Source organism: Hypanus sabinus, chromosome 22 (genome assembly GCF_030144855.1).
Source record: "Hypanus sabinus isolate sHypSab1 chromosome 22, sHypSab1.hap1, whole genome shotgun sequence".
Taxonomy (NCBI): domain Eukaryota; kingdom Metazoa; phylum Chordata; class Chondrichthyes; order Myliobatiformes; family Dasyatidae; genus Hypanus; species Hypanus sabinus.
This window is the reverse complement of record NC_082727.1, coordinates 29,817,441-29,838,224: the sequence shown is the minus strand read 5'-3', so window position 1 is coordinate 29,838,224 and position 20,784 is coordinate 29,817,441. Positions and strand designations below refer to the sequence as shown.

The 20,784-nt window shown below is 41.6% G+C and overlaps 1 protein-coding gene and 1 long non-coding RNA gene across 14 annotated transcripts in view; one reads left to right on the top strand and one right to left on the bottom strand.

Moving 5' to 3' along the window:
- The window catches only part of fam13c (family with sequence similarity 13 member C), a 95,973-nt gene that overhangs the window by 28,165 nt on the left and 47,024 nt on the right, over window positions 1–20,784 (bottom strand). For 12 of the 13 annotated variants that reach the window (XM_059947402.1, XM_059947404.1, XM_059947403.1 and 9 more), the window contains 3 exons: window positions 14,119–14,185; window positions 4,817–4,964; window positions 4,510–4,575 (listed from right to left, as the gene is read on the bottom strand). In XM_059947402.1, the coding sequence (XP_059803385.1) occupies window positions 4,510–4,575; window positions 4,817–4,964; window positions 14,119–14,185 (281 nt within the window). Of the gene's footprint in view, window positions 1–4,509; window positions 4,576–4,816; window positions 11,893–14,118; window positions 14,186–20,784 lie in introns of those variants that run through there. The other variant, XM_059947406.1, reaches the window with a different exon arrangement.
- LOC132379483 (uncharacterized) lies at window positions 289–4,926 on the top strand. Its single transcript, XR_009507438.1, has 3 exons — window positions 289–330; window positions 1,123–1,285; window positions 4,794–4,926. It is a non-coding gene; the product is annotated as an uncharacterized LOC132379483 (long non-coding RNA).

Genomic DNA, 20,784 nt, shown 5'->3' with positions numbered 1-20,784 from the left:
TGAAGACAGATTACAGGGTTAATGGTAGGATTCTTAGCAGTGTGGAGGAACAGAGAGATCTTGAGGCTCATGTGCGTAGATCCCTCAAAATTGTGCAACAAGTTAATAGTTGTTAAGAAAGTATGTGTTGGCCTTCATTAGTGAGGGAATTGGGTTGAAGAATCATGAGGTAATGTTGCAACACTTTAAAACCCTAGTTAGATTTGGAATATCGTGTTCAGTTGTGGTCACCTTATTATAGGAAGGATGTGGAAACTTTAGAGAGAGTGCAGCAATTTACCAGATTGAGAGAGCTAGAGCTTTTCTTTTTGGAGCAAAGGAGGATAGGAGGTGACTTGACAGAGGTGTACAAGATGATAAGAAATATAGATCGAATGGATAGCCAGAGGCTTTTTCCAAGGGCAGAAATGGCTAATACAAAGGGCATAATTTTAAGGTGATTGGAGGGTATGTCAGAGGTAGTTTTTTTTTAAAACACAGAAAGTGGTGAGTGTGTGGAACTCCCTGTTAGGTGTGGTGGTAGAGGCAGATACATTAGGGGCAGTTAAGAAACACTGTTAGGCATTATAGGCACATGGATGAAAGAGAAGTAGAGTGGCATGTAGGAGAAAATGGCTAGATTGACTAAGTAAGTTATAAGGTCGGTACAACATCATGAGCCGAAGGGTTGTATTGTGTTGTAGTGTTCAACATTCTATACAGCTGTTATCATATAATTAGTAAGCACCAGTCTTGGATCAAAGTATGGCTCTCTCATCTTGCCATCAAAGTGCTTTGGGTTCAAGCCTCACTCCAGGGTATGAGTCATACTATTATTTGACACAAGTTTGCAAAGAAGGTGAAGAGAAAGATGCAAGGGCCTGTGTCATGGTTCATCCTGAGCTGCTGTGTAACATAGGACTTTTTGATCTGAAGATGGAGGCTTACACCAGCCCCCACCCCCGCACTTTCTACTGAACTCTGATGAGGTATTGGTTCAAATCCTGACAAGACCAGGTTTGTCAAGTCAAGTCACTTTTTATTGCCATTTTGACCATAACTGCTGGTACAGTACACAGTAAACACGAGACAACATTTTTCAGGACCATGGTGCTACATGTGTCTCATTCCGAAGGGATCCAGGATAAAGAACACAACAATGATTGATCCTAGACGATGAACAGCTTGAAGTCCATCAACTCTCCCTCACCCAAGCTGTCTACCAAACTCTTGGATCTCACCTATCTTAAAATACCGCATGGCAACCAGTCTTGGGATATAGGATGAAGAGTCACCAGTCAAGAAGGTAAGAGAAAAGCTTACTCAGGTAAATCATTACCAGCATTTGATTCATTTTAATATAATAAAATATATTAAAATTTAATTAGATGAAGTTTAAAATTACATTTTATATTTTTTGTCTGTTTTAAACCTATGGATTCTTGTAAGAATTCCATGCCTACCATTTATAAATCTGTTCCCCAAAGAAAAGAGCAATATTCCATAATGAAATTCTATTGTAAATGAGGTAAGTTAGTAATTGCTAAAAGATGATCCAGCAGTTCATAGGGCTGGAGACATTTAATGAGGGGGTGAACAAGATATAGTTTGGAATATCATCCAAAAGGACCCAAAGCCAGTCATTGTAAGGAAATTTACATCTCGGTTCCAGCTGTAGGGGGATGGGTAAGGTTCTCCTGGAACAGAGGTACTAAAACAAAAAGTCACTCAAGTGCAGATGAGTTGTGTTCATGGTATTAGGCACATTCTCTTCTGTAAAGATGGGGAGACTGGAATGGATCCAAATGCCTTTAAGGCACCAAGGATACCGAGATCAGAAATGCCTTTAAGCTCAGACAATACACTTGTGCTATTGGTGATATTTCCTGGTCTGCGCTAAATTTAGCACTTTGAAAAACAAGCAGCAGGCAGTAGGTTACAACAGCCCAAGCCAACTCAATGAACTAATAGACACCAGGGACAGGGTGAGAAACTCAATCTCATACTGGATTCAGGTCCAAACTATCAGACACTCCCCTCAGAACTTCAGCCAGATTTTCTTTACAAATGGTTTAAGCTAATTCTATCATGAGTAGTACATTTTTCCACCAATTTCTGGTTTATAGGGGATTTTGTACAGAATCTTCATCTTATCTATCCCAACCCCTCTGATTTTGAATCAGAATCAGATTTATTATCACTGACATAGTCACAAAATTTGTTGTTTTGTGGCAGCAGTACAGGGCAATACATAAAATAGGCTATAAATTACAATAAGAAAAAACATAGCTAAATAAAATAGTGAGGCAGTAGCTACAGGTTCATGGTCCATTCAGAAATCTGATGGAGGAGGGAAAAAAGCTGTTCCTAAAACTCTGAGTGTGTCTGTTCAGGTGCTTGTGCCTCCTCCCTGATGAGAATGAGAAAAGGCCACATCCTGAGTGGGGGGATATCTAATGGTCCTTGCTGTCTTTTTGAGGCATCGCCTTTTGAATGCTTTCTTGAAGCTGGGGAAGCTAGTGTCCATCGTAGAACAGGCTGTGTTTACAACCCTCTGAAGTTTTATCCAAGTGACCCCTCCATAGCAGACAGTGAAACAACCAGTTAGGATGCTCTCCATAGTACATCTGTAGAAATTTGCTAGAGCCTTTGGTGACATACCAAATCTCCTCGATCTAATGAAATAAAGCTGTTGGCGTGCCTTCTTTGTAATTGTGTCTGCATTTTGGGCCAGGACATACCTTTCATTTAATTTTTTTTAAACTTTAAAGATACAGTGCAGAATAGCCCTTTGTGCCACGCTGTCCAGCAACCCGCGACTTAACCCTAACCTAATCATGGGACAATTTAACCATGAGCAATTTGCCTACTAACTGATACATCTTTGGACTGTGAAGGGAAACTGGAGCACCCGGAGAAAACACACACATTCCATGGGGAAGACATACAAACTCCAGATTGAATTCCATATTCCAAGCCCCCAAGCTATAATAGCGCCACGCTAACTGCTTTGTTACCATGGTGCTCAAAGATGTTAATAAAGGATGTTAACACCTATGAACTTGAAACTGTTCACCTTTTTCACTGCTAACCCCTCAATGAGGACTGGTGTGTGCCTCCTTGGCTTTCCCTTCCTGATTGACAGAAGCATGTAATCCCTGTAGGACCCTTTGCTCTTTTAAATATCCAAAGGTTTTATGATAATGGAGTACATTTGGTGTACCCATGTTGTAACATAGCTTTTGCCTTCTGTACCAGATTAAATATCAATTCTCAGTGCACTACTAAAGTACTCTTGAAATGATAATTCCCATCACTCACACCAGAGTCCTAAAAAACTTAATAGCTTTAGTTGCATAAATATTACATGAAGTCAACAAACACTAAATGCACTCTCTCCAATTGCAAGTGGAAGTCTACAATAAGATAATTCTTCTTTGTAGCCACAGGCTCCAAATAGGAAATACTGTCTCTCAAAATTAACTTCCCTTCAAGTCATAAGGTAGTTCCGTGTGTATTTAGGTCACAGTATTATTTTTGAGCATTCTTTGTCCAATGTTCAGTCAGTCAAATAGCATCTACTCTCTCCTGTGCTTTAACTAACCATTTTGAAAGGAATGGGAAATTCTGGCTTCTTTTATCAAGGAATTTTATTTTCCTTTGAGAAGCTGAATGCTTCAAAAGAGTTTTGAAATAGAATTCCTGACCTGCACAATGGACACCTCAAAGCAGTGGAGAGACACTACCAATGCTGTCCCCACAAAGGCAGCACACAGAGACCCACATCAAAGAGGCGAGGCCCAAACCACACTCATCAACCACCGACAGGCACGCTGACCCCAGATTCCATGGGGGACATAATCCTGAGCTCCCTCATAACACGAGATAACGGACAGCCGAAGGAAGCGGTTCAAAGCCACCCAGCAAATGCGGAATATCGGCACCAATCCATCAGGATCCCTGACTTAACCACAAGAAAATGCGAAGTTGAACCCCAAATCTCTATGCCACAAGCACACAGAGGCACAATGTAAATTTCGGATGTGCACTACCTCCCTGTCTACCCAGCCACCTGCACATCCCCATCCCCACCCCACCCCGAGCATGATCTGAGGGTAACCACGATGGAATTAAGTCAGCCTCCTCCCCATGGAAATACCTAAGACAGTGATGCAATTGACAAAATCCACTACCATGTCTGAGCCGAGTTTACAAATCTATCCAATGGGATAAAAACAGCCAATTTCAGTCAAAACTACGTCGTCATTATAACTCAATTAAGAAAAGAGGTCAATTTTAATCAGAGGTGACAATTTGAAAAAAAAAATCGCCGTACGTAAGGGAAATATCAGTGAACAAGCCGCCATCCATTCATTGATTGCGAGTGTTGTGTTTGGAATAAATGAGGTATTTCCTCACAAGCAGTTCTCACTGGCTGTGACAAGCTGTTAAAAGCTGTTAATCGAAGCGTAATTAAAGAGCAGATCTCAGAAAAGCGCCTTTTAATTGAAAGTGTGAAAGCGTACTTACCGTCACTATCTCGCTGCTGATGCATTAATTTGAAATCAATAATAGGGGCAATGGTGGTGGTGTGCTCTGACAAAACAAAACAAAATGTACAAAATAAAATAGAATGCAGCAACATTATTTATAATAAAGATGGAAATTTAACATTCACTTTTATTATGGAAAATTAATTGAACGTAAAATGAAATGACAGTGGTTGCTTTATAGTAGTCTCTTAACAGGCGCGTTGCACAGCGAGTACAGGCTTTTCTGATTCACAGCTTACGGTTCGATCTTTAACTGTCTAGGTCTAGGATATCAGATATCTTACCGCCGCTGCTTCCTTCATCGGCTGCCCCATTTCGACCAATTTGGGGGGCTTGCTCCTTGCTACACTGCGCCGCAGATCTTTCCTCCGGGCTTGGTAGAAAAGATGAACACAGGTCGACGTCAAGCGTTTGCAGCTTCATCAAGGAGTTCTGCAGACAAAAGCAGAACATGATGCCATGAAACGATAGCACGCTCGCTAGCTCAACCACCAGCTGCCTCAATGTCCCTTCAGCGAACAATATCGGTGCCAAGACCCTTGAACACTTATGTGACGGCCAGCGGCGCTGATCTGAACTTAAAGCCATCTAACCAGGATGACTAATAGGCTACCGTTTTGTTCTGGGCTCCGCAGTTGAAGCACATCTCGGATTATAGTTTAATCGTGACCCAAGTCCAGTGGGAACAGTCATTCCGTCAGCAGCCCATAATTTGTTCGTCAGCCAATCTGACAAACCAGAGCGATAAAACTCTCCTTAATGGCCAGCCTCCGTGCGATAGTTTCACCCAGGCTGCTGACATCATCTCTGGTGACAATTTGCCCCTCCCAGTGCAGTTCATTCATAAAAGCATAGATTGGGCGCAGTTAGGTCTCTGCGAATAAATAATTTGTAGAGTACGTATGCATGAAACGTTATCTTCCTGGGCAGAATTACCAGGCATTGTTTGAACTCAGATTTAGCCCGCGTCAATTGCAAATGCCAGTCAGCAGAACATTTTCCCATTGAATTATAGCACATCAGAGGAAGCTGGTACACTTGCAACCGCTTGCCTTTCATTGTGCAAAGACTCGGGTTACTACAGTAAAAATGTTCTTTTTTGAAAAAAAAACATTGGTTTGTCGGAAAGAAGCGAGTAACCATTCGACAAAATATATTACTGTAGTGTAAAGTGTTCTGAGCGTCGTGCGTGCTCCCGCTATCTTCAGCCGGTGGTGGGTGTGGAGAACCTGCCGAGCAGAACGCATGTCAATGTGTACTACAGCACGTCTTCAAACTGGTACCCGCACCAGACCGCATTCCAAACAATTCCAGCCGTCATTTGTACTCAGCTTAGAGCGTGCTTACACGTTTGTCATCTTTGCAATAAAAGAGCTAATTAAATTGGAAACGAACCAAGGATTGGAGATACAGATTTAATATTTTACTATATAAGATTTTCTGCAGGTGCTGGAAATCCAGAGCAACACATACATTAAAAAAAAACGCTGGGAGGAACTCAGCAGGTCAGGCAGCACCTGAGAGTCCTGACGAAAGTCGACTATTTATTCTTCTACACAGACCTGCTGAGCTCCTCCAGCATTCTGTGCCTTTGGCCAATGTTCAAAAATCAGCACAAGGCAATGAGAGCTAGGGTACCTCACTGAAAAGTAATCCAGCAAATATTGACCACAATCATTAAAGTGATTTTTAAATTGTATTTAATTGTAGGGTCTGATGAATTTGCAGAGGTTGGGCATTGCATTAGAATTGATTGTGCATGCACTGTTGAATTGTATCGTCATCCACCCAGTGGGGTGAATTTTTAATGGAAATCTTACAGCTGAAGCTTGCTACTGCTTGTAAAACATGGCTCCATTTATTACAACTAGTAACAATCCATTGATGTTGACTTTGAGGGAGAATGGGACTGCAAATTGGTTGATATCCAAGTAGGAGGTACATCACTATTAATAACAGCCAATATCTGTATCAATCCATCAATTTCCATTATAAGGTTCAAGATCGTTTAATGTCATTTCCAATACACAAGCATAAAAGAAACCAAAATAATTGTTCCAAATTCAATGCAACACAGAATCACAGTAAGATAATGAACAAAATACAAAACAATACATACATCAGATTGCTTATATACTAGAATGATTGTATGTACATAAAGTGATACTAGGTACAAGAGTATCTGTACATAAGGTTTTATACAAGAAAAATTTCAAGATTTAATGAATAGTGAGTGAATCATGCTAAATAAGCCACCCTCACTAGTCACAAACAATAGTCTTGTGGGGAAACAACTTTAAAGTGGAGTAGCTCCATAATGTGAAACACTCAACATGCATACATTCAGTGGCCATTTTACTCGGTACACCTGCTTGTTAATGCAAATATCTAATCAGCCAATCATATGGCAGCAATTCAGTGCATGAAAGCAACATAGTCAAGAGTTTCAGACCAAACATTAGACTGGGGAAAAAAGTAATCTAAGTGATCTTGACTGTGGAGTAATTGTTGGTGCCAGTTGTGGTGGTATGAGCAGCTCAGAAACTACTGATCTCTGGATTTTAACGCACGAGTCTCTAGAGTTTACACAAAAAGTTTTTCTATGACCAAAAATGCCTAGTTAATGAGAAAAGTCAGAGGAGAATGGCCAGACTGGTTCAAGCTCTCAGGAAAGCAACAGTAACTCAAATAACAACATATTACAACACAGGTGTGCAGTCAAGCATCTCTGAATAAACAACACATAGAACTGTGAAGTGGATTGGCTACAGTGTCAAAAGACCACAAATGAAGACCTTTACAGGAGGTACCTAATAAATTAGTCACCCAGTGTAATAACAATGTCTAACAAAGTTGGTTAAATGTACATATTTTGTTTAAAACATGTGTACCTTGAACACAAAATAAAAGCAATAAAAGGCAATTCCCCAAATACAGATTCAAATGAATCACAAATGATTTCAGTCAAACAGTCACATTGTAATTGGCATTTGCAATATCAAAACAGATTGGCAATTTTCCAAGAAATTAAGTGCATAAACTGAGCGCCAGACCCAATTCACTCACTGAAATTAAATTTTACCCCTGCACGCAATAAAGCTCCTGTGCACAGCCTAATTCAGTTAAAATTATTATGGCTATAAACAGAATTAGAGTCACATTGCCGCAAAATTTAAAAAATCGTGAATGAGATAAACAAAACTTTCTTGAGATCACTGATTGCATTATCAGTGCGATGTTTTTGTATGAATTCAAAATTTACAGAGAACTGATCTCTGGCATTTGTTGACGTGCATTTAATCTTGCCTACAGAAAGTAGAATTATGCCCCTCAGAACTGTGTAAACTGTAGTTTTAGGAAGTTTCAGATTTGTGGCCCTGGAGGCTGCCCAACTTGCTGAACATCTCTAGCATTTTCTGTTTTTAAGGTTGAAAGGTTAAATAGTCATATAGCACAGAAAGAGGCCCTCCAGTCCATTATGACCAAGATACCTATCTGCTCCAATCCCTTTTTCCCACGTTTGGCTTATTTCTCTACTCCTGTCCTACCCATGTGTCTGTCTAATTTGTTTTTCAAATTCTGTAATTGTTCTTCCCTTTATCACATCTTCTTGCGGTTTGGTTTCCATGCCTACCACAATGTGGGGAAACTTGCCATTCACATTACCTTCAAATATTACCCATCTCACCTTAAATCAATGACCTCCAGATTAGACTATTCTATATGCTAGACTGTCATGGTAGGCACATAAAATGCCCTGCCAGGGGCGGTGGAAGAGACAGATAAATTAGGGGCACTTGGATAAGAGAAAAATGGAGGTTTATGTAGGAGTGAAGAATTAGAATGATCATAGAGAGGGTTAAAAGTCTGCACAACATCATGAGCCGAAGGACCTGTACTGTGCTGTGGTGTTCTATGTTCTGCTTTGAGAACAAGTCTGTGACTATCCATCCTTTCTCTGCTTCTCAGTTTAATTAAGCACCAAGGTGCTTGCTATGCAAGGATATAAAATACAATTAGAAGTATTATTTAGTCACAATCCAATTCATAACTTGAGGCTAAATAGACAGACATACTTTATTGATCCTGAGGGAAACTGGGTTTTGTTACAACCGCATCAACCAAGAATAGTGAAGAAATATAGCAATATAAACCATAAATAATTAAATAATAACAAGTTAATCGTGACAAGTGGAAATAAGTCCAGGACCAGCCTATTGGCTCAGGGTGTCTGACACTCCTAGGGAGGAGTTGTAAAGTTTGATGGCCACAGGTAGGAATGACTTCCTATGACACTCAGTGTTTCACTGAGCAGTCAAAGGACCAATTTTTTGTCCCAATAGTCAAGAAAAAAACTCATTTGTTATCTTTGAGTTGGCAAGATAGAGGAATAATATCACTGTCCGCTCTGGAGCTAGTTTATGTTGATTCTAATGCCATTGGGCCTGAGACATCGATTTTGAATTAGCTGTAAACATTTTTTTTTGTTTTCCCCCATTTAGAATGAACAACACAAGAGACAGACCATTTAACCACTATTGATGTATATACACCACTGTTTATCCTCCACATCAGCTTTCTCTAATTTCTCTTCACATAATTCAAACAAAAGCTTCTATTACTTTCTCCCTTGTGGGTTTTATATATTTATAGCTTCCTCTTTACTGCATTTATGACTTGTGGATGAGAGTTCTAGATTTCAGCCATTCTGTGTAAAGTGGTTTCTTATGGATTTCCTATTGAATTGCAATTTCCAACTGTATTTATCCTTGGTTTGTGATTCAGTTGTTTTCTTTGCATCTTTCCCAAGTGATTATCTTACATGGTTTTCATATTTACTAGAAGAGAACTTAAAATAATAAACGTTTTGCATTTATTTTTTAGTATCACCTGAAGTGAGTAAGCAACTGAGAACTCAGGTCCCACCTGAGATCTGAGTATGTCATATACAAAAGAAAAAATCATCTTTCTTTGGTTTAGAATATTTTGACAAAGAAAATACCTTAAGAACCTTAAGTAGCCAATTGGATAGCTATTAAATCAAGGCCCTCCAAACACAAATGAGCAGGTTTCAGTTGTGTTGACAAGATCTTGCCTCAGCATTGCTGGGTAGGAGGCAATGGGCCAGCTAAAGAACTCTCCCCTGTTGAATGTTGACTTTCAGGTTATTCCTTCAGCTGATGAATCAATTCAAACATGTTAACAGCATTCTTTGCATTGCCTGAACCACACGACTGAAAATCACTCTCATTGATATAGCCTCTTGGTTAGAAATAAATTGCCATCGACTGCCACCTCAATAAAAGCTTCAAAATTAAAGCATTCACCAGATCTCAGCACCATGTGTTTCAGATTTTGCAAAACCCAATGAGTGTATGAGGCGACAATATTCATCCTGCATCATTTGAGAGACTGTCCTGAAATGACCAGCAGACTTGGTCATTTGGCAGCCCCAGCTGAAGTCAGAAGCTCTGGAATTCTTACCTCATTGTCTGTTAAACAATAGCTTTTATGAAATCGAAACAAGCAAGCTCAATGATCAGACATCATTTTCCTGAATGGTGATGTAAGGGATATGAAGGATATATAGAGCTGAAACAGGCCATATGGTCCAAACAGATGGGAATTGGATTATTATTGTGACATGCCCCAAGATACAGTGAACAAATTGTCTTGCATATAGTTCATACAACTCAAGTGTTGCACAGTGCAGTGAGGTAGGAAAAAAGTGAAAGAATAATATGCAGAATAAAGTGCAATAGTGCTCCCACTACCTGTTAAATGCTCCCAATAACGTGCATCTCAAATAGCCTCTGACAATACTGTAAGTGCAGCTCCTGGCATTCAAGTTTGGCTTAGGCACGAGGCCCAGTGCAATAGTTCCTGCTGACAGGAGAAGGGGCAAATGCTGATTTCTAGCACATTAAAACCAGTTACTTCGGGCAGATGGAGTTCATCAGCCATGGTTGGTAGCTCATCTAGGAGAAGGAAAACTCTGATCTCAAACCTCTGCTGCCTTGCAGCTATACCCACTCATGGGGAAGGCTTTGGGAGTAAGCCCCAAGGATAAATCCAGAGCTGGAGTCCTTAAGGGAGTCCTACATTGAATTCAATGCTGACTGGCAACTCCTACAACGCCACCAGTGCCTTAGTATATTGGTCTCTGCCAATCCTTTGGATTCATCATCTGCATGGGCAACAACTTGATCTCCATATTGTACTGCCCTGTGTATCAACAACATAGACAGCAAGAATACGGTATTGATGGTCGACTCTGACCAAAGGAGGGCATCAAGTTTCCATCATCTGCTGATTTGTGTCCACAATTCTCCGTGCCTCGCGGTCACAGGCAGAGCAGTTGCCATGCCAAGCGATTATGCACTCAGATGGGATGCTTTCTATTGTGTGTCAACAGGAAAAGGCAAAACTTTTGTAGCCTCCTGGAAAAGTGGAGATATTGGTGAGCTTTCTTGGTGTACAAGTGGTTGGACCAGCATAGGCTATTGGTAATGCTCACTCCTACGAGCCAAAAGCTCTCAACTTCAACATCATTGATGTAGACAGGAGCATTTTCCACATCCCTCTTCCTAATCACAATGACCATCTCTTTTGTTTTGTTGGCATTATTGGAAATGTTGTTGCCTTAACACCATGTTATAATGGTCTCTATCTCTTTCCTGTACATCATTACTTGAGATGCAGCCCACTACCACAGCATCACCTGCAAACCTGTAAATGCAAGGGATGACCCTCTCCACCTTTTATCCCCTGATGAGGATTGGATCATGACGAACCTCTGGTTTCCTCATCCTGAAGTCAATAATCAGCTAGTTGGTCTTGCTGATATTGAGTGAGAGGTCGTTGTTGTGGCACCACTCAGCCATATTTTCAATTCCCCCTCCCCCTCATCACCACCTTTGATTTGGCCGGTGACAGTGGTGTCATTAGCAAACTTAAATATGGCACTGGAGCTGTGCTTAGCCACATACTTGTAAGTATAAAGTGAGTAGAGCATAGGGCTTAGCTCACTGCCTTGTGTTGCACTTGGGCTGATGGAGATTGTGGAGAGGATATTGCTACCAATCAGAACAGACTGAGGTCTGCAAGTGAAGAAATCGGGGATCCAATTGCACAAGGAGGTATTGAGGCCAAGGTCTTGAAGTTTATTGATTAGTTTTGAGGGGATGATGATATTGAACGCTGAGTTGTAGTTGATAAAAAGCTTTAACTACTTGAGAAATAATCTAAAGTAATTTTATGGTTACAGTAAAGTTACCAATAGATTTCTGAAGACAACAATTATAAGGCACCTGTCCTTCATCTTTTAAATTAGATTTTTAATACTCCTAAGCTAATCAGCTTTGTTTAGTATTCCATGCAGCTCATCTGAGTGACACTTTAACTCATAACTACATAATCTTAAACACTAGAAGGTCTGCAGATACCAGAAATCCAAAGAAATGCATTCAAAATGCTGGCAGAGCTCAGCAAGTCAGGCAGACTCTATGGAAATGAATAAACAATCGACATTTCACACCAAGACCCTTTTTCAATACTAGAAACAAAGGGGTGGATAGGAACGATAAAGGGATGGAGGGCAAGGAATCTGGTAGGAGAGGAGAGTGGACCATAGGAAAAAGGAAAGGAAGAGGTATCCAGGAGGTGGTGGTAGGCAGGTGAGAAGAGAAAAGAGACCAGAGTGGGGAATAGAAGAGGAGGAGAACTTTTTTTACTGGAAGGAGAAATCAATATTCATGCCATCAGGTTGGAGGATACCCAGATGGAATATAAGTTTTTCCTCCTTCACCCTGAGGGTGTCCCATCTTGGCACGACAGAACACCATGCACCAACATGTTGGAAAGGGAATGGGAATCAGAATTAAAATGTTGGGCCACTGGAAAGTTCTGCTTTTGGCGGATGGAGTAGAGGTGCTCAACGAAGCCATCCCCCAACTTACATCCGGTTTCACCTATGTAGAGGAGGCCACATCAGGAGCACTAGACACAGTAGGTGACCCCAGCAGGTATGTAGGTGAACAGTTGCCTCACCTGGAAGGGTTGTTTGGAGCCCCGAAGGGAGGAGAGGGAGAAGGTGAATGGGCAGGTGTAGAACTGAGGCCACTTGTCAGGATAAGTGTCGGGAGGGACATCAATGGGAAGGAGTGAATAGACAGGGGAATCACAGAGGGAACGATCCATGTGGAAAGTGGGGGTGGGGTGGGAGGGAGGAGGTAAAGATATGCTTGGTAGTAGGGTCCCATTGGAGATGGCAGTATTTGCGGAGGATGTGGAGGTTCATGGGGTGGTAGGTAAAGACAACGGGGACTCTGCCCATCTTTTTGCTTCCTCAACAGCGACAGAGTGTAGGTGTTCCCGAAATAGAGGAAAAGCTGTTGGGGCAGCATCCTGTTGTGTCAAGATGAGTGGCCAGAGGAACAGAAACCCCGTTCTTTGAAGAAAGAGGACGTGTCTGGTGTCTTGGAAAGGAAGGCTGCATCCTGGGTAGGGAAGGAACTGAGAAAAGGAATAGCATTCTTACATGAGGCAGGGTGGGAAGAGGACAAGTCAAGACTGTGGGAATCTGTTGGTTGACAGAGATTGAGAAAAGGGAGTGAAGCGTCAGAAATAGACCAAGTGAATTTAAGGGCAGGGTGGAATTTAGAGGATAAATTAATGAAATTGACAAGCTCTGCATAGGGGCTTGAAGTTGCACCAATGCAGCTGTGAATGTAGCGGAGGAAGAGCTGGGGAGCATTACCGAGGAAGACTTGGAACTTGAATTGTGGCTAACAAAGAGGCAGGCATAGCTGGGGCCTACGCATGACTACCCCTCAAGTTTGGAGAAAGAGAGAGGAGCCAAAGCAAAAAATGTTGAAGTGAATGCCAGTTCTGCTGGATGGAGGAGGGTGGTGGTGGCTTGAGGAGGAGAGAGGGATGCTGAAGTTGATACGGTTGATGTCTCATTAGCAATTCGAGATAAAAAGCTCTGGTCAATTCCAACTCTAAGGGTAACCCACTTTCCCATTTACTTCCTGTAACCTCTCTCATATATGACCTTACTTTCCTCCCGCTCACTCACACCAGGAGTATTCCACTATCCAATAACCTACCATTGAGGTGTGGAGAGGAACAATGTTCTTACAGGGAGAATGTCCAAATCCCACACAGAGGGAATCAGGACTGAAGTCGAGTCACCAAAGTTGTGAGGTAACGTTGCTAACTACTGTGTCACTCACTCATTTCCATAACCCAGAGAAGCAAAATAAAATTAAGCATTCCTCACATTGCAAATGAAAAGACAAATAGTGGACAGTACAAAACATTCATTCATTTTGTTTTCTACATCCGTTACATGTACATGAAAGCAAATGAAGTAATTTTCTTTATCCTTTCATCAGAGAAGGTTGTCATTAATGTGGGCTTTTTGCCAGTACAGCATATTGCTCATCCCTCTGATGGGATCGAGGGAGCACTATGCAGAATGCACCAGTGATCTGAGAAACAGTCTGAACTTTGCATTCTAAAATGGCTTCTTAACCATTTGGAAGTGGTAAAGTACTGAATGATTTTAATGCTGGTGACCCACCTCACTGGAGTCTTGCTTGGTCCTCAAAGATTTTTGTTCCTCTACGACTGGTGACATGTTGCTCTTTCTGAAATGGAGAGGAGGTTAAATTAATAATAAAAATACTGAACTGATTCCACAACTTATAGGTTCATTTTCAAGGAATATACAACTCATGGTCTCAGTATTATGCACAGTATTCATTTGCACATTTTTTCTTATTTTGCACATTGGTTGTTTGTCAGTCTTTGCTTTTGCATAATGTTTTTCATAAATTCTGCTGTATTTCTTTATTCCTATTAATGTTTGCAAGAAAGTAAATCTCGGGGTAACCTATGGTGACATACACATACTTTGATAAGTTTACTTTGAATAGATTTGCTTTGAACTAATAAAGGGATAGCGTTACTAATATGTTGTAGAATGCTGTGTACAACTGATGAACTGACAGATATTAATAGAAAGATATAAAGCTATGCATTTGGAAGCACATCTACTAGAGGAATATATGTAGGTTGATTTCTTGAAACACAAATAGAGGACTAATTTTCCAAGGCTTCAAGAGAGATAAGTTCAGGTCCACTGTGGTTAAGAGACACAGAGAATAGCCCTGAACTGGAGCTGGTTGTACCTGGAGTGGATCTCCTTCAGTTTGGTTGATAAAGCAAAGCTCTGTTTCTGACTGAACTACATGTACAAGATCCTTGGCCTCTACACTCCAGTAGCCTCAGGATTTCTGCAAGCTTCCCTCCCAGCTCCACAGTTGCAGCTGCACTTGGATGAACCCCAATTCATGGCTATTCTTCCAATCTCAATGCTGGTACCACTAGAACATCCTATTGTAGCACTTTCAAATGTCAGGGTGACCCCAAAAGCAACAGGTTCAAAGCTATTGTTAAAAGTGCTGTTCTGTTCAGCCAAGGTGGCATGCAGAGGGTGAGAAACATTGTTCAGAATTGCCAGGATTTTCCATAGGGTCCTTTGTTCTGCCACAGTCTCCAGTGTGTCCAGTTTGACTCCCATTACAGAGCCAGCCTTTCTAATCAGTTTATTGAGCCTGTTGGCATCACCCGTGTTGATGCTATTGCCCAAGCACACCACCACATAGAAGATTGTACTGGCAACAACAGATTGATAGAACATGTGAAAGGAGAGGCCTGCAGACTCCAAAGGACCTCAGTCTCCTCAGGAAGTAGAGGTGACTCTGAACCTTCTTGTACACAGCCTCTGTGTTGGTGCTCCACTCAAGTCTGGCATCCAGGTGAAACCTCAGGTACTTGTTGGTCCTCACCACATCCACGTCATCACAATCAGTAGTAACAGAGAGCGGTGCAGATCCATCATCATCTCTTTTATCTTACTGATATTCAGCTGTATATGATGCAGCTTGCACCATTTGACAAAGTCCTCCAACCAGGACCCTGTATTCATCCTCTCGTCCTCCCTTTATACACCCAACTATTACTGAGTCATCAGAGAATTTCTGCAGATGACTTGACTCAGTATTGTATCTAAAGTCTGAGGTATACAGGGTAAACAGGAAGGGAGCCAATACAATCCCCTGTGGGGCCTCAGGGCTGCTTATAGCCATGTCTGAAGCCACACGTACTGCGGTCTGCCAGTCTAGTAGTCCATTATCCAGGATACAATGGAAGTATGAACCTGTAGTGAACGGAGCTTTTCCTCCAGGAATGAGGGCTGTATGGTATTGAAATATCAAAAAACATGATCCTGACCATGCAGCCCGGCTTATCCAAATTGGAGTAGGCTCTGATCAGCAGGTAGATGAACTAGCTAGGACTTTATCCCCTGAGGCATAGGTGAATGAAGAGAGATCTTACAGAACTAGACAAAATTATGAGAGTTACAGATAAGATAAATAAATGCAGGCTTCCCTACACCCCCTCCCCCAAGGCTGGATGAGACTAGAACTAGAGATCATAGAGATCAAGGTAAAAGGTGAAATATTTAAGGGGAACCTGAAGGGAAACTTCTACACTCAGAGGGGTGTGTGAGTATGGAACAAGCTGCCAGCAGAAATATTGAATGTGGGTTTGATTGCAACTTTTCAGAGAAGTTTAGATAAGAACATAGATGAGAGGGATATGGAGGGTTATGGTCTCGTGCAGATAGATGAAACTAGGCAGAAAAACGTGTAAGGACTGCATGGGCCAAAGGCTTATTTCTGTGCTGTCGTGTTCTATCACTATGACATGTTTGGAGTTGTTTTATACATAGAGCATTTTTCCCATCTCTCTATGGTGTCATACACCATGTGGGGTGGCGTGGTTTCGTATAGCAGTTATGCAATCACTGATCAGGGTTTGATTCCTGCTGCTGCCTGTAATGAATTCTCTCTGTGACCGCATGGGTTTTCTCCAAATGCCCTGGTTTCCTCCCACATTCCAAAGATGCATGTGTTAGGGTTACTAGGTCATGGGGGAATGCTACATTGGCACTGGAAGCGTGGCAATGCAGGCTGCCCCCAGCACAATCCTCGCTGATTTGATTTGACGCAAATGATGCATTTCACTGCATGGTTTGATGTACATGTGACAAATAAAGCTAATCTCTGCTGAGAAGGAAGTTCAAGTTCAAAGTAAATTTATTATCAAAGTACACATATGTCACAATATACAAACCTGAGGTTCATTTTCTTGCGGGAATTCATAGTAAATACAATGAAATGGCAAAAATAAAGCAAAATGATGATATCTAGATTACATAGATCCCCTGAAATGATAACACTGAGGAATTTAAAGTTGCTGACCCTCTCCACCTCTGATCCCCTGATGAGGACTGTCTCATAAACCTCCGATTTCCTCCTCCTGAAGTCAATAATCAGCTCCTTGGTCTTGCTGACATTGTTGTTAATGTGGCACCACTCAGCCAGATTTTCAATCTCCCTCCTATATGCTGATTTGTCTCCATCTTTGACATGGCCAATGACAGTGATGCTGTCAGCAAACTAAAATGTAGGAGGGAGGCAGAAGGAGGGAACTTATAGGCCAGTTAGCCTGACTTCAGTGGTTGGGAAAATGCTGCAGTCCATTATTATGGATGAGGTTTCAGGATACTCGGACTAAATAGGCCAAAATCAGCACAGTTTCCTTAGGGGGGATTCTTGGCTGACAAATCTGTTGGAATTCTTTGAGGAAATAACAGGTAGGATGGACAAAGGAGATTCAGTGGATGCTGTTTACTTGGCTTTTCAGAAGACCTTTGACAAGGTGCCATACATGAGGCTGGTTAACAAGATAAGAGCTCATGGCATTACAGCAAACATTCTAGCATGGATGGAAGATTGGCTGACTGGCAAGAGTGGGAATGAAGAGGGTTTTTCTGGTTGACCAGAGGTGTTCCACAGGGTGCTCCAAACTCTGCTATGGGTCTATGTTTGTTTTTTTTAAAAACTTTTAAAGTAAGGTCACTGAACTAAAACATTATTTGCTTCTCTGTAAGTCCAGGTTGGGCCACCTACTTTACATTTTTTTGCAATTATTTGAGTTTTCTTGCACCCCTTGGATGATGTTGTTTACAATTTAAAAAGCTTTAAGTTGTTAATTCAGAATAACATACCAAATTTCCTCAAACTCCTGATGAAATACAAAGATGTTTATGTGCTTCATCCAGGACTTACCACCAGACAATAGTAGAACAATACTTTACCGAGTCTAGACTTCATTTATATTTAGAAGTAAACAAATGAATGTGTATAAAACAGATAATCCTGCCGTAATTCTGGAGACATCTGTGGGAGAGATGTCGTTTGCTATATTTTCTGCTTTACAACTGTTACGTGGTACAATGATGTAAAGTGCTTTCAGAAATCCTGGCTCTGTCAAAAGCTTGAAAGTGTCTTTTAGAACATAGAAACAGAAAACCTACAGTACAATACTGGCCCTTTGATGCTGAAAATGTCCCTACCTTAGAACTACTGAGGCTTACCCAAAACCCTCTATTTTTCTAAGCTCCATGTATCCATCCAGGAGTCTCTTAAAAGACCCTATCATTTCCGCCACCAAAAGCCTATTCCACGCACTCACCGTTCTCTGCATAAAAAAAAACTTACCCCTGACATCTCATCTGTACCTACTTCCAGCACCTTATAACTATGCCCTCTCGTGTTAGCCATTTCAGCCCTGGGAAAAAGCCTCTGACTATCTACGTGATCAATGCCTCTCATTATCTTGTACACCTCTATCAGGTCACCTCTCATCCTCCATCGCTCCAAGGAGAAAAGGCTGAGTTCACTCAACCTATTCTATTAAGGCATGCTCCCCAATCCAGGCAATATCCTTATAAATCTCCTCTGCACCCTTTCTATGGCTTCCACATCCTTCCTGTAGTGAGGCAACCAGAACTGAGCACCCTACTCCAAGTGGGGTCTGTCCAGGGTCCTATATAGCTGCAACATTACCTTTTGGCTCCTAAACCCAATCCCACAATTGATAAAGGCCAATGCTCCGTATGCTGCCTTAACCACGGAGTTAACCTGTGTAGCAGCTTTGAGTGTCCAATGGACTCGGACCCCAAGATCCCTCTGACCTTCCACACTGCCAAGAGACTTGCCATTAATGCTATATTCTGCCGTAATATTTGACCTACCAAAATGAACCACCTCATACTTATCTGGGTTGAACTCCATCTGCCACTTCTCAGCCCAGTTTTGCATCCTATCAATGCCCCACTATAACCTCTGACAGTCCTGCACACTATCCACAACACCCCCAACCTTTGTGTCATCAGCAAATTTACTAACCCATCCCTCCACTTCCTCATCCAGGTCATTTATAAAAAATCACAAAGAGTAGGGGTCCCAGAACAGATCCCTGAGGAAAGCCACTGGTCACCGACCTCCATGCAGACTATGACCCGTCTACAACCACTCTTTGCCTTCTGTGGGCAAGCCAGAAGGCATCCACAAAGCAATGTCCCCTTGGATCCCATGCCTCCTTACTTTCTCAGTAAGCCTTGCATGGGGTACCTTGTCAAAGGCCTTGCTGAAATTCATATACACTACATCTACTGCTCTTCCTTCATCAATGTGTTTAGTCACATCCTCAAAAAATTCAGTCTCCTCCCTCACTTCCCACAGTAGCCTGGGGTACATCCCGTCCAGTCCCAGTGATTTAACCAACTTAATGCTTTCCAAAAGCTCCAGCACATCCTCTTCCTTAATATCTACATGCTCAAGCTTTTCAGTCTGCTGCAAGTCATCACTACAATCTCTAAGATCCTTTTCCATAGCTTTTCTTCAGAGTTCATTAGATTGTTACATCTATTTCAATTATTGTGACAACTTCAAAGTTTTACGTTCTTAATTGAACACTGAATAAAATATGCTCAGCCTGCAGGATTGTTTTAAGCTCATTGTTTTTGCAATGGCTTCTTTGTGAGATCCACACCACAGGCATTATTTGTTACCTAGCAACAAATAAGCTAATAACTAAAATAGTATTATTCTGATGAAACTCATCACCAAACTCTGGATCCTGGGAGTTAAAGCCTCCCTTTGCACATGGATCTTGACATTCCAACCAACAGACCACAATCAGTAAGGGTAGACAAAAGTCACCGCGATTATTCTAAATACACAACATTGCACTTTCACCTCCCCTTAAGGCTGATTTATACTTGTGCGTATGGGCTACGCCGCAGCCTACGCCATAGGCCTGATTTTCACTCCTGCGTAGGCTCTACGCCGTAGCGAGCATGCGTTGGTGTGCGCCAAAACGCTATTTGGCGGTGGGGTTTCTATGCCACTGTGTTGAGTTTCTTCATGAGAGACATGGACGAGGAAATGCATTTCAAACATTTTCACATGCTGGCAAGTAGATTTGGTTCATCTATTTCACATCGGTGTACAGACATGGCAGAGAAGAAGCAACTGGAAATGCGTAGGAGGAAATGCGATGCTACCAAGTGAACCGATCACAGTCGCTGCAGTCTGCATCGTGGCGATATGTAAGTTGCTTTTTTGGGGAGGTGCACATCACCCTAGCCATACGGTACATGGTACTTATGGTGTAGATGCGACGCAGAAGTATAAATCAGGCTTTACTCTACTCTCTTAATTCTCTTAACTATGTGGCTGGATTCTGCCTCATCTACAAGTTTGTAGGTTATAAAATCTCAGATAACCATGATTTGGAGTACAGAAATAAGATAGAGAGTGTAGTGACACGGGTGTCACAACAGCAATCTTTCTCTCAATGTCAACAACACAGAAGTGCTGACCATTGACTTGTTGAAAATGGATGGAGCATGTGGGAATGTTAAGCTGCTTAAGAGCTAAATGGAGAGTATGTCACAGTTCATGCTTGTGCCTTGCAGCAAATTGAAATGCAATAGTAAATCAGTCTAGGGGCTTGCTGCAGGAAACCGAGTCTCTGATCCGATCAAAGTTCAAAGGAAGTGCTAAGTAAAATTTATTATCAGAGTACATATATGTCACCACGTACAACCCTGAGATTCCCTTTCTGCAGGGATACTTAGTAAATCTATAGAACAATAATTGTAAACAGGATCTGTTAAACTGTAAACCTCAGGAAGTGTAAACAACTGCAAATGCAAATAATTAATAAATAACAGTAAATGACAAGCATGAACTAATGAGATAAGAGTCTTTAAGTGAGTGCAATTAACCCCTTTTGTTCAAGAGCCAGATTGTTCTTGAACCTGGAG